The sequence below is a fragment of the Culicoides brevitarsis genome, chromosome 1 (genome assembly GCF_036172545.1).
Source record: "Culicoides brevitarsis isolate CSIRO-B50_1 chromosome 1, AGI_CSIRO_Cbre_v1, whole genome shotgun sequence".
Taxonomy (NCBI): Eukaryota; Metazoa; Arthropoda; class Insecta; order Diptera; family Ceratopogonidae; genus Culicoides; species Culicoides brevitarsis.
This window is the reverse complement of record NC_087085.1, coordinates 24653981-24668530: the sequence shown is the minus strand read 5'-3', so window position 1 is coordinate 24668530 and position 14550 is coordinate 24653981. Positions and strand designations below refer to the sequence as shown.

Sequence of the window (14550 nt, the reverse complement as noted above, 5' to 3'; positions counted from 1 at the left end):
TAAATTACTAATCTTCGGCAGAACTTTTAAAGTTGTTTCTGACAAATTTATTTTGATTTTTCAAAATTTTCCTATTTCAAAATCCATCGGCGCTTTAATTTTTTATTAATTTTTTGACTTTAATAATTTTTAGATTTCGGACCTGAAACCGGGTACCTGGTTCTTTCAATTTCTCATCCCGAAAATACTCTTCTCAGAAAACCCGGGAAATTGTAGCCACTAATTTTCAAAAAGGATTTAATGTTTTAAAGATATTTTTAATAAGAGCCTGTTTTTCAAAATAAACTTACATTATTTGTAAAAAATTGCGGCAAATCTGAACATTTACCCTTTATATACGGATACTTCACAACTTCATTTATCTTCTTTTTCTTCAAAAATAAGTATTAATTATTTTTTGTTTGTTACTATAATAATAATAATAAATATTTGCTTTATCCAAGCCATTATGCGCTACTAACAAATGTGGCGTACGATTTTTGTTCGCCAATTCCCTCGTCAGGTTATTTATCTACTCATCATCAACGAAATACTCTATTATTGCCGTCGGCCGAAACGGTATTTTGTGCCACACCAAGAAAAACTAATATCGATTCACAAGAACCTTCATATTTATGATTGTTCAACGTGGATGGCATGGATGTATGTAAAAGGCAAGAGATTACGGAAGCAAAAGCAGACGGAAAATAATAATTATCATTATTTGAACCCTTGCGAACGGTAGTTATTTTCACATACTTTAGTTTTACGCATTAAGTATTCCCTCATTAGTACTTGACCTACATCCAGAGAGAGGTAATAGGTCTTATTCCTCCTTTCAATGGCGGATGGTTGTTAATGAAGAAAATTAGAGTTACATGGTGTTAACATAATGTATTAATGCGTTTCAATTTGACCTCCATTTCTCACTACTTTTGTATGTCTGACGTTTTTTTGGTGAAAAAAAACTATTGTGGATAGCACTCATCAGACGAGAATAACGGGAAAGATAATGAAATAATAATGTTTATTAGATCACTTTATTTGTAAATAAAAGAGAAAGCAATTTCTTCCAAACAATATTGATTTTTAATTAACGCCATGGGGAACAAAATAATTGTCTAGCATCTCAAAGAACAAATCGATCAAACTAACATATTATTAAATACATCATAAAATGATGTCTATATGGATTACTTTTAGAATCCAATTGACATAAATTGAAAACATATAGCAACAGAAAGAAAGGTTAAACTCTGGTGAAGTACCTAATACTTTTCGTAGAATCGTTTATTTCGAAAAATAAAAACGTAATTGTCGCCTTTTGTTGATTTACTCAACCAGATTTATTTATTATTTAATATTTATCCTTTAATAGCTCAAATTTTTATCATATTTGACATAATAATAATATAACGATTACTTTTTTTCTTTTTTAGGTAAAGAACAGCCGAAATAGAGGAAACAACACGCACACACTGAAATATTCAAAAGATATATAAACTCATTTAGTGAAGCAATTGAACGGAATTTCTTTTACTAATTATCGTTGTAGTGAACAAGTATTACAATTTTCTCTGAATTTTCTTTCTTTATTTGATAATCACTATAACAAGACAAAAAGCTGTTTGCTTCTTATTTTGTATAAAGAGACATTTAACGTGTATTTCATTTTTGTTTTTCGTGTAACAGTTTTTAACAATAAATATAATGATGATGAAACCAAGTGGAAAATCAAAATAAATATAAAACACACATACAACAAAATATAATGGACAAGATAAATAAATGATAAATTATTTGAATAAAAGCATGTCTTGTACAATACACTTTCCTTTCGTTTTCTACCTCCTGTCTTGCGAAAAATTTTCATGCGCCATATGCTTTTTGTATTATTAACCTTCGAGAACATTAATTTTGATTCTGTGAGCCATACAGACAAAGAAAAAAAGAGCAACAAAAAATAAAAGGAATGTGATTCAATGTGAAAGAAATCGTTCTTCATTGTCTGGTGCATGTTTTCTTATTATTTTGAAAATAAATAAATATATAGAGGAAAATTCGCTATATTATCAACGTTAAATTGGTTACTACAAAAGCACAAGTCTCTTTCTTCCGTTTTGCATTACCTCCTCAGTAATTCAAGGAAAAAAGAAGAATAAATTGTAGAGAATGAATAACGATAGCAAAGAAAAAAAAACTACGAAAAAATTGAATAATTTAGGTATGTAAAAAAATAAGGCAAGAAAACATGACAACAGTAGCGCAACAATGACAAAAAATGAAAAATTAAGAAAGCATAAATGTGTTCGTTATAAATTGATGTGAAAAAAAGTTATAATAAAAACATCATCACAAAAGTCAGAAAACCAAAGTCTCGACATGTTAAATATAAACAACATACAATCAACAATATATAAAATGACAATGATGATGAAAAATAGGATCTATTTTTTGAACACATAAGAAATGATCTCAACTAAACAAATAAATTCAGCATTGAAAATGAAGAATGAACGAAAAGATCTAAACCAAAAATATTCAGAGTGAATCGAAGCAGAAATAATGTTGTCGAATTTGAAAATGGAACTATCAACAATATATACTGCTTGTTATTATTATTTTTTCATAGTGCTAACATGCAATATTTTTGGCACAGCAAACACTGAGGGATACAAACAAGGTAAGAACTACTTTGAATTTAAACACATTTTTAACGAAAACATAACCAAGTACATAACAAACATCTTGTCTTATGTGCATTACATTCCTTTTTATTATATTTCAACTTTTTTCCACTACTCTTTTGTTATTCAATGTGACTAAGAAAAAGTGAAAATCATAAATACATACAACACTTATGTTAACGGTATATATAGAACAAAGGTTTTCTTTTTATCAAAACAAACATCACTTTCGAATAATATAACAACAAAAACATTCATTCTTGAGAACAAGAGATAAATTCAAAACTTTTATTTTTTTTATTTTGTAAATTTAGATGCAACTGTAAAACTTATAGTTCATATGTCCTGTATGTATTTTTTTTAACTTGTATGTTTTTCATTCAATTTGTTAGGTTAAAGTGGTTATATTTATTTTTGAATTAACGTTGAGGATTAATCTTTTTAAATAAAAACTGAGCTGCTATAAATAAATTCAAAAACACTTGATTAATGATCGTTCTAAATAAGTAAAACGAAATAAATCGTTAAGTTGAAAGAAATTCTCTAATTCATTTAATTAGTCCCTTTTGAAAAATATTTTCTTCCATTTTCCGCCAATTCCATTAATTTGTTTGTGACGTACAACTTAACGTTTTATTACGAATTTTTACTGAGCAAAAATTAAAGTTGCCTGTTTTAATTGCCCTGGTATAAAACAAATGTTTGTCTCTTTTAAAGAATATCGTATTTTTAGAATTTAGAAATAATAAAATTTATTTTACAAGTATTTTAATTTTCATTTGACACACCCTTAATTTGCGACTGAACAAAAATAAAACGTTAGACAAAGAGAAAATTGAAGAAAGTATGGGAGACTTGGTCTAGTATCAGACTTCATATATTTTTTTGTTGAATTCATTAATAAATAATATCAAATTTATTAATAGACTTTTTTTTACAAAATTAGGCAACTTCAAATGAAACTCAATAGTTTTGTCCAAAATTTTTGAAATCAAAATGGAGCAAAAAATAAAAAAATGAAATACTATTTTTCATACAAAATGCCAAGAGAGCGGTATCAATTTTAAGGCCTGCACATTTCTGTAGGAAAATGAATCCAATTTTTAAATAAATAACGAACTTTTTTTGAACTGTTTGTACAACAAATAAAACTGTTGAAGAGCGTAAATTACATAGGATTTTTCAGTAAATGTTCAAAAACTTTATATAATAGCATGCGTCGATTTTTGCATCCTTTTTTTTGAAAATCTACATTACAAGTACGCTTAAAGATGGTCCCCTTATTCATATAAGCATGCATATGAATTACATTTATTTTTTTTACAATATGTCGATATATCTAGAATCCAGACAAAATATACATATATGTATTCTTAAAATGATGAACAAAAAAACGTTTTTCAAATATTTCAGCCATTTGCATGATGCTATAGGCAGCGTTTTTGTCGTATTGCCTTCACGAAGATATAAAAAGTGTTCTAGCATCATTAATGTTACCCTCGCTCATATAGCTCAAAGTTCTGCAAACTGAATAAAATTAATTTCAAGGTAAAAAAAATAACGAACCTTTCGCTATAACAAACATACAGGGAATATTGTTGGCTCCTTCAATCAAGTACTAGTTTTGTTGAGTCATTGAATACAAAACATCAGAGTGGTTATCACTTCATCTATTTTAATGATGAATTGAAGTAGTTCATTCTTTTTTCTGCCAAAAAAAAGTAAATGAATATCCTGATTTTTTTAGGTATACCTACATTTTTATTCGAACTTAAAATTTTCAAAAATACTTCTGCTGCAAAACTAAATCAAGTCCCAAATTAAAAAAAATCTATCATACTTACATTACGTCAAGTAATTGTTTTATTTTTATACAAGAAAAACAAAAATCGATTTTTTCTAAAAGCCATTTTCAGCCAATCCATGTGAAATATTATTATCTCTTATCAGAATTTAATGTGTGTTCAATTAAGTTTGTACGAAAAATGTTCGTTTTACGATGATTCATTAAAATCGCGAAAACCCTATTTGATCCAATCACTCAATAGGTTTTTACTATTGATTCTCTTGATGGCAACTTATGTGTCAATAAAACAAAATTGGATCGCATCTCGTAATGACACATTAAGAGCATACACCGTTATCGTCGCATTTAAATAAAATACCTTTTTTTTGTGAGCAGAAACATGAAACGCCGCCCAGTGAAATTTTATTTTATACACTTTTCCACGACTTTCTTGATTTTAAAAATCCCAAATTCAAGTCATATTGAATTCAAACTGAGCTTAGATATTTATTATATCATATAAACTGTCTATATATCTTTCTCTTGTTTAAAATGATGATATTATGTGTATAATACGGCTGCCTTACACTTCTTTAGGTAGAAAATGTAAAAAGAGAAGATTTGAATCATCATGAATAAAATTTGATTTGCGGTAAGAGACGTTTTTCTGAGAGACCTTAAAATAACAACTATTTTCGTAAGATGCTTTATTTGTACGAGTTTAAACAGTCACAGTTAGATATTTAGTCAATACGAGAAAACTACACTCAACAACAACGAATTTTCCTAATTTAACAGTGAATGTTATTTTTGAATACGTTGAATATACTGTGCTCATTCAAAATATATACATAAATTTTATAGAAAATATATTTGTTGTTGATTCCCGTTTATCTGATGTTTTCATAGCTTTTTACCGCATTTCGAAAAAATTCTTGCAAATTTAAATGCAGTATTTCGTTACTCGTTCTTCTAACGGCAACTTTTTAAACATGTATTTTTTTATTTACGCAGACAGTTAAGTCAAGTTTAATACTACATTTTATTACCATTCGAATTTAAATTTTATTTTTCTACTCATTATTTATATGCATTGAAAATATTTTGATAACATTAGATAATGCTTCCAATTTTTGAGAGAAAAAAACAGTCGCTGTCAAAGAATGTCTGCAAATTGAAATGCCGACTAAAGAGCCCTTGAAAAATATTGATAAAAGCTTATCATACTGTTATTATTTTCTTTTGAATAATGTTATTAGTGTGATTCAGAAAAGTAAAAATTGCGGAATCTTTCGAATCTAATTTCACTCACCAAGCATATTTGCAGCCTGATTGTATTGGTTAAAATATTTGCTGACTCAAATATTGAATGAAAAATTTCTTCTGTTGATTTTTTATTATCATCATCATCGTTGTCGTTGTTAAGAAGTATTGCCTATCTGTGATAATAATTGTATTTGAATATTGTTAGATCTCGTCCTCGTCTATTTGCAAAATTTGAACGACATCGTTCATGTTCTTTAAAAATTGAATCGACAAAACAAACAGAAACCTAGCAAAAAGATGCGGTTAAAGCACTTTATGAAATATGGATGTTTGTGAGACTGTGGCAAATTGTGGAAAACCATAATTATTGAATTAAAAAATTTATTAGGAAAAGAAGGAAATGGCGGAAAATCAATAGCAAGTATCTTCACATATTTTGCGCTTTTGTTTGAAAATTATTGAAACGTCATCATTTTCAAAGTGTCTTTATCAACATTGTTGACACACAGTGTGGGAGAAGCAAAACAAAAATGTTTAACACAATTATATTTTATTAATTAATAGGCCTTTTTGCCTTAGAAAAGAGGTAATACAATGTATGTTCGTGGGTGTGTACAAAATATTTTATTACACGTTCTAGATATTTTACATAAAATAATATACTTAATAATATACTTGTTTGTCATTGTAGTGTGGCGATTTTGGAGTTCTGGTGTAATTCGGAAATAAAATGTACATATGATTACTAAAAAAAAATGTACTCACGATATCGCATAGTCACGTGGATACTTTTAATAGTTGTTGTACGAAAAACATGAGTCACGGAAATTTTTTAGTCGTAATTATTTGACAATCGATGTTTGTTTATTTAGGTTTGATGAAGAAAAACCTGGTTAATTTATTATTGTTAGTAACTCAGCAGTCTTAAAAAAATAAATAAAAATTATGAGGTAGGCTTATTTCATTGGCAATTTTTAATTTCTAAGTCTAATAGTTTTTATGTAATTGAAGTAAAAATAATTGTTGAAAAATAAACTTTCAATATTTGACTCATAAAACATATTAGCATATCAGGTTGTCGGTCATACATGTTCAAGGATTTATTTTATCATGCTTCACACATGTAAACTTCATATCATCTGACCTTATGCCTTACACTTTTCCCTTTTGAAACTACACACATTTATTAAGAAGCAATAGAATATAGTATACATAGAATAGAAATATATATATAATACATAAAAAGGACATATTTTAACCGACCGACTACCACAAGAGAAAGATGTGTAGAAAACTTGATTTAAATGTAAAACTTTCTTCTTTACATTCGTTTCCATTATGAAAGCTCGTGTGAAATATGTGTCTTCTCGTTTTTCTTTCTCTCACATGTACCTAAAACATATGTGTATGTATGCAGAGAATGCTTTCATACATGTGGGTGTAATAAATATAAACTGGCATAAACGGAAGAATAATCAGCAGTTTGTGTGTTATATCACCTTTACTTTTATCTACAATCAGCTTACACATAAAACATCAGAAGCAGCAGCAACAAAACGACATATTGCTAAAGTTCCTACATGCCAAGCAGAATGTATACCGTGATATATAAATATTTCCTTTTACTATTTTTTATGGTAGCAATTTTCAAAAAAAAAAAAAGACATTTTATTGATTCACCTATAGTTATATTTAGTACGTTGTTCCAGGGTGATATGAGTTGTTGTTAACGTTCTCGTCCTTGTTGTCGTTGTTCATAGCATATTCTATATTCGCACTCGTCGTCGGGCTCTGCCACGCGTTTCCGTACACATGTGTGAATTTATGATTAGACCAAAAAGTAAATGTGGGAAAATTTTGTGTTAACCTTATATATTGGAGCAAATACAGTAAGTCACCACGATACGGTATTTTGCACAGGCGATACGTATGAAATATTATGCTGACTGGTCGTTTGTAGGCATGAATATTTTCCTGAATATTATGTTTGCTTTTTGTTACTGGAGATATTAAACCAAACAAAGGACATATTGTTTGGTGAGCAGCCGTCTCCTCGCATGCACGCAGGTTGCCTGTGTTGTCGCTTGCTTTTTATACAAGACATCACTTCAAAAACGTATTATTATTATTTATTCTACAAAACACCATATGAAAATTTTACTTTGAAAAACTAGAGGATATCCCTAGACCAACACTTTTCGTACACCATAAACAACACAGTTGATGTACCATACATAAAAAGAGAGAGAGAGAAAATAATTTATTACGAGAGAAGGGTGTGATAATAATAATGTGACTTTCCTTCAATAATATAGGTGTTTTACTGACGCATGATGGTGATGAATTGTTGTGATAACGAAGTACATTAGTGTATTGGTTTTTTGCTCTGTAGTAGTTTCTGTCGCTCTTGTTCTTGTTGTTGGTGTTGCTATTTCGTCTGCTACGAAACGAGAATAATATACATTTATAACTTTGGTCCGTTTTGGGATTAATGAATCTGAAAAATTTATATTTTCTTCATTTTAGATATTCATGTTGACGTCGTCTGGTCCAATATGAAGATGTCATATATTAAAGAATATAAATGGAGATACATTTGACTCTATAACTTTTATAACAGACAAACAAGGGTATTTCAAAAGGCTGTACCATTTTTATCAAAAATAATTACAAAAATATATAAACTAAAACTGTTTTGAAATTACTGATTTAATTTGTTCCAAATTTATATTTTATTTTCTCAAAACCAAATTTTCAACGCATACAACAAAAAATAAATAAAAATAGCAAAAAACACATTTATCTTGATCCACTTACGCAATATGTGATAACAACTTATGCTTATTGAAAACCATTTCTGATCATTGCACAATAATGTTTCTCTTTATTCAAATACCATCCTATGTGTGTGCGCATTCACAAAAATAGAGATAAGTCAAATACGTTGAGTAATGATCCTAACATAAATCATTGCTATTTACAAATAATAATAGTAAAATGCTTTATATAATAATGTTATACGACACTCTGCATGTATTGTGGTGAAATTGATACGATGAAAATGATAATAATATATTTCGAGCTTATACAGAGAAAAATTCAGATGAATTGAATTCATGTGTTTGTGTTTTTACATAGAATGAGAGATAAATAGTCATCAAACTTATTACGTAAATATCATCAGACACCAATTTGAATCATATATTTTCTATCAAGTTGTCATTTTGTGGATATACATGTGATGTAGTTTAGAGTTATTTCATGATTTTATTCAAACACCAGACAAAAAAAAAATCCTTGCACAATACCTTCCACTGTATCACAATATAACAAATGACTTTTGAATATCATCGTTTAACAATACATCAATTTCAATGAACTTCAAATAATGACCACACATTTTTCTAAATCTTTTTTTTTCATTTCCTTTCAAGTATCTCGAGCTCTATATAATACACTGATGCAGAGGGACGCGCGGAATACAAAAAAAAATGCCAAAGAAAAAGAGAAAAGAAAATATGCAATAAAATGATAATGATAACAACATAAATCTCTAAGACTATATAGTTTCATATGTGTTTTAATATTCCAAGTACATTATATTCTCCTCACGTCAACCAATATATTGAATCACTGAGTTAGAGCATTTTTTCTGTTTTACTATTTTCTTCGGAATATCTATAGCGCTGCACAGGTTATACATATGTATTTATTGATCAATCGAAAATCAAAGATAAAAAGTTTGTGCACGCCATAACTGGTACCACGCGCATACTGCTAATGCGATTAATTTGATATCATTTCATGCAGGCATAAATTGTACAAAATCACATATATCTGTTTGATTTTTATGTATACGTGGTTTTGGTAAATAAAATATTTTATGTGTGTGTCTGTCTATTTTGCGGTGCTGATAAACAGAGAATTAACACTCTTTTCACAGGTCATTTGGTATAAGTTAGATGCCCATGTTACTCTGTTACTCTGTTAGCAGTGATATACTTATTAGCGAATGATTGAATGCCTTTTTTTGCTTTTTGAAATAGTCATCATCATTACCCTCATGATTGTTATTACTTTCCATTATAATCGTATCATCGTTCCCTCAAAATGAATCAATCACGCAAAAGCAAACAATGAATGTGTTTTGATAAAGGAGTGCAATAACAAAAACATGCTGTGATTGCTTATCATTATTAACAGTATTTTGTCAAGCATGACATGAAAGTGCACATGAACAGATGCATACATTGAAAAGTCAACTACCGCACATTTAAATAGTATGTTTGCACTTTATTATGAATTATAATGTAAACATTCCAAGTAATCATAATATTTATGCATTAAAATGAGACTGCAGTGTTTTTATTATTATGTGTTGATGAGAATACTTTTGAAGCCATTTTGGGTTATTTAAATTCAAAAAAAAACTTTTCATGTCACAGGAAGATATTTAATAAAAGCTTCCGATGTAGGTATTTTAACTTTTATTTTTATTATTGACAGTTTTTATATGGATTTCATTTGAAAACATTTTATTGTATCAAAAGTTATCAAAACAGCCGATACTCGAAAGGATTCCATGCTTCTTTATGTATGCATTTCCATGTCTAATAATATGCATAAAATTTCTAAGAATTGACTCTTTTCTCAAGTGTATATGTTATAAATTTCTTGAACATTGTACTCACAAAATTGCTTGCTTTCCTATTTCTTGAAAGTACAACAAACATTGTTGTACATTGCAATATAATAAATATGAGATTTATCTTCTGAAGCAGAAGCAGTGCTTAAACTTGTTTATTTATTTATTTTAGTCTATTTCATTTTACTTATATCAAAAACAACGAGAACTAAAAAACGTTTTTCGTAAAAACATAGAAATTGCAGACACACGGATGGTCGTTATATCTTCCAAGAGCAAGCATTATTATTACTTTGCACATTTAAATTATTCAACTATGTATGCTTTTGTTTAGGAACATCCTTTGGCATCTATATATATATACAGAAGATATAGCATACAGAAGTGCTTTGTTACACGAGTGAATTTATACGAAAGTATGTTTAACTTCGATGTTGATGTGCAGAAAGTGTACATCAGATAGCTGTTAGAATATTGAAATATTTTATGAAGGAGAAAGGTGCAGGTTAATGTTATAATAATTTTATGGTTGATTACTATGTAAACATTTTATATACTTGTACATATTTCTAAAGAGTATACACACGTGTATCAAATCCATTGTGTATAACATGTTAATCTTACGAATACAACACTGCCATGTGCTCCAGTATGCTATTCATTCACTTTGGAAAATTAGGTTGCGTGTTGAATGAAAATTAAATTTTTGAGCGTGTATTGATTAAATCATAAATTGAAAAGTTTTCTCATCGCATAAACTACTATTTTCTGCTCGAAATATTTTCATACATCGCTCATGTTTTGATAAAAAAAAAATGTTTTCCATATACATGATATAACATTAATAATGTTTTGCGTTTTATCCGCTAGTTAACTTCATTTTTAATATGTATACTTGAATGCTATAAATAAGAATAAAAATATGCGTATTTTAGTAAAATAAATATTAAATAATAATTTGGGCACAAAAATTTAGAGGCTCACGTGCTGTGCTTGTGTGGTTTATATTAATCGTAATTGAAGCAATTTTTCTTCCAAAATGCTCCACAGCTATTATTTCAACCAAACATACATTGTAGACTGTGTAACTTAAAATAATCTTTTTTACACTTTTTTTTCATTTCATTGAAAATTTTAAATTGTGGCAACAAACATTTGTTATATTTGATTGTTATATTGAAAAAACTTACTAGTTGAAACAATTAATTTAATTATTAAAAAGGAAGTTTAACTATAATCAATTCAACAATTAAATATATTTCCTATATAATTGATGGCCATACAGAAAGAATTTTGAAAAAAAACAAGTATAATATTTAATAAATAAAAGCATTTAATCATTTATGAAAGTAAATTCTGCATTGCCCTTGGGGATTTAGAATGTGTCTGTGTCGCAGTTATATGTACATATTTATCTGGCAAATAGACTTGTCGTCAATTTGTTCTAGAGAGCTCTAGAAAATAAAACTACCTTTTTGCGATTCAATTGAACCGACATACATGCTTTAAAATGGCATTAAGCCAACAATAAATTTTTGGCAACTTTAGCATGTACTTTCTGGGTCTCAATTCTGTGCTGCTGCATCTGAATATGATTCTTTATTTTTGTATATGCTCTAGAAGGAGAAAATTGAAAACAGTTTTGTTTCTAATATTTGCTTATTTTGACCTAAACTTTTTGTTTGTTTTCACTCTAAAATATAAACAATTTTACGTCAAGATAAACTTTAGCCTATGCCGCTATCATCGTCTCAATTAAACAAAATTTTATAACACCGTCGGCGGCCGCCATCATCATTATTGCAATTTTAACCTTTTCTCAGTTATCTTTAATGAATGTGCTCAAATGTTATGATCCTGAACTTTTATTTAATATATTTTTAACAAAAGATATCAAAGTCCCTTGTCTCAGTTTTATGTTTAAAATTTTTTTAATATCTTTGTGATGCGGTTTTTATATTAATATTCGTATAAAAATTGTTGTACAGTGTAAATTCCGAAAAATCATAAAATATTTTTTATATTTCTAGTATAAGCATGTTGAATAAAATAAAAATACTTTTACATTTTTTTCATAATACATTTTACACATTTTAATGTATCAATAAATTTCTTAATCAACGAAACCATTAATATATAATATAAGTAAACTATTACAAATGTTCCAAAAAAATGGAGCTGCCAGGTACATAGATATATGCATATTGTATATGATTTTATTCAATTAAAGTAACAATCATAATAAATATTAAAATTTATCATTTAAATATGTGCCTAATATTTGTTAACCATGAAACATCGGACATATTTTTATCAACGGAACAACTTGTAGCTTATTACATCCGGATGTCTGCCGTTTTTAGGAAATAAATATATAAAATACATTATTAAATGCCACATGAAAAAAAAACAAATCTAAAATATAACACAAAAAAGCATACAATGAACAAACACAATATAATTTATACACAATATCAGCGACAACCGCAGTGCGAATTCATATCTTTTTATTCGTTTACTGGTTGCGCACATATTTTTTTATTGTTATAGCTTTCCCGACACTTGGCTAGGAGCAGCATCAACAATACCGCCAACAAAAAATCCATTTACAGAATCGAAGTGCAGAATTTCAAATCACAACACACACACATTTTTTTACTGCCTGTCGATTTCTGTCAGTCATTCAGAAATTGTATATTTATATTCTTTTGCACCTGATACTAGTGGAAAAAGCCTATTCACCTCGATGCTGTTACTTTTAGAATATTCAAGTCGAAACATTTTTTGTGCGTAAAATCACGTAGATCTGAGTAAACAGAGCTCTATTGAATTTTATATTTTTGTTTTGATTACTTGTACGCATTGGACACACACAAAATCACAATTCTATGAAATGATAGCTAAAGACGATTTTTTGTGATATATGTGCATGACAGATTGACCACGAAGATTAAGCGATTATGTGAAAATCAAATGCCAGTGTACCGGTGTATTAAGTAATTATATAAAGATTCAGTTGTCGCTGTGATTATTCAAGCTATGCTTGCTAGACAGACTAGAAGAAATAAAAAATTATTGAAAATCGAAAAATCAAAACGTCCCACGGTTCCGTCACATTTTGGGATCTTATTTTAAGTTTGTATTCTTTGAATTTCAAATTTAGTGATAACTTCATATAAATTAAATAAGTCTATTGTTGCTTTATAACAAGATATTATCATATTTCCGCTCGTGCTTCATCATTATCACAGCATACGGCTGCAAACACAAATGTGTAAAGATCAAGTAATACCATTATTTGTCTCTCGCAATCTCTTCTTTCTTCCCCTTCTGAAGCAAAGCAGAGCGCGGTATATTTTTATTAAGATTTTGCGTTCAATATAATAATAACGATAATGTGTACGCGTGATTAGATGCAGTTAGAAGGTACGTACATTCAAGAAAAAAATTATCATATTATTAATTTACAGCAATCTGTTATGATTGTGCGAAAGAGACGTGCTTTCGTTGGAATTCTTGTCTCCTATTTCTCTTACTGTAGCATTAATAATTTTGTCTACATCAACAACAACAACAGTGTTGCGCGGTATTAACGTGGTTAAATATTTTCCCGGTTTCATCTCATTTATCTTATCAAAGTCTGGGTAAAATTTCTTTGTTAGTTTGTTCTTTTCTTGGTCTTTTTAGCACTTATATATATCTCTCTCTCTCTGGTTGTTTTTTTCTTCTTTCATTTTCTCCTTTGCTGTATTATTTTCACTTCGTTTGGTACTTATGGCATTTTTCGTTGTATATATTTTTATATAAATTACCATTTCCCTCTTTTTTGTATTTAACTGTTTTGCAGTATACACATTTCTTTTGAAAACTAAGTAGGCACTGCTTGAAATTTTTTGCATAAATAACAATTTTTCATTGTCTTGTCATCAAAAGAATATCTGGAAGCTCATCGTTAAAATAAATAATAAAAAGTGCTTTTACATTACAAAAGTAATTCCCGTTAGAAAATTTTAATGCATACTTATATGCATAACATATTGAATGTTATACAGCTATCACACAAATTTAACTGGCTGAAAAATAATAGTTGATAATTCTCAATTTTTTCCCGCGTCTTACATATAAAAAAAATAATGATGGCTTCAAAGAATTCAACTGTGTGAGTTTATTTCATTAATAGGAAAAAC

General features: G+C 28.5%; 1 protein-coding gene across 1 annotated transcript in view; it reads left to right on the top strand.

Moving 5' to 3' along the window:
- Positions 1–2369: 2369 nt before the first annotated feature.
- Positions 2370–14550, top strand: part of LOC134837490 (hemicentin-1) — a 40634-nt gene continuing 28453 nt past the window's right edge. Inside the window, exon 1 of the mRNA XM_063852871.1 lies at positions 2370–2662. Within this exon, the coding sequence (XP_063708941.1) occupies positions 2545–2662 (118 nt within the window). The 5' untranslated portion in view covers positions 2370–2544. The remainder of the gene's footprint in view (positions 2663–14550) is intronic.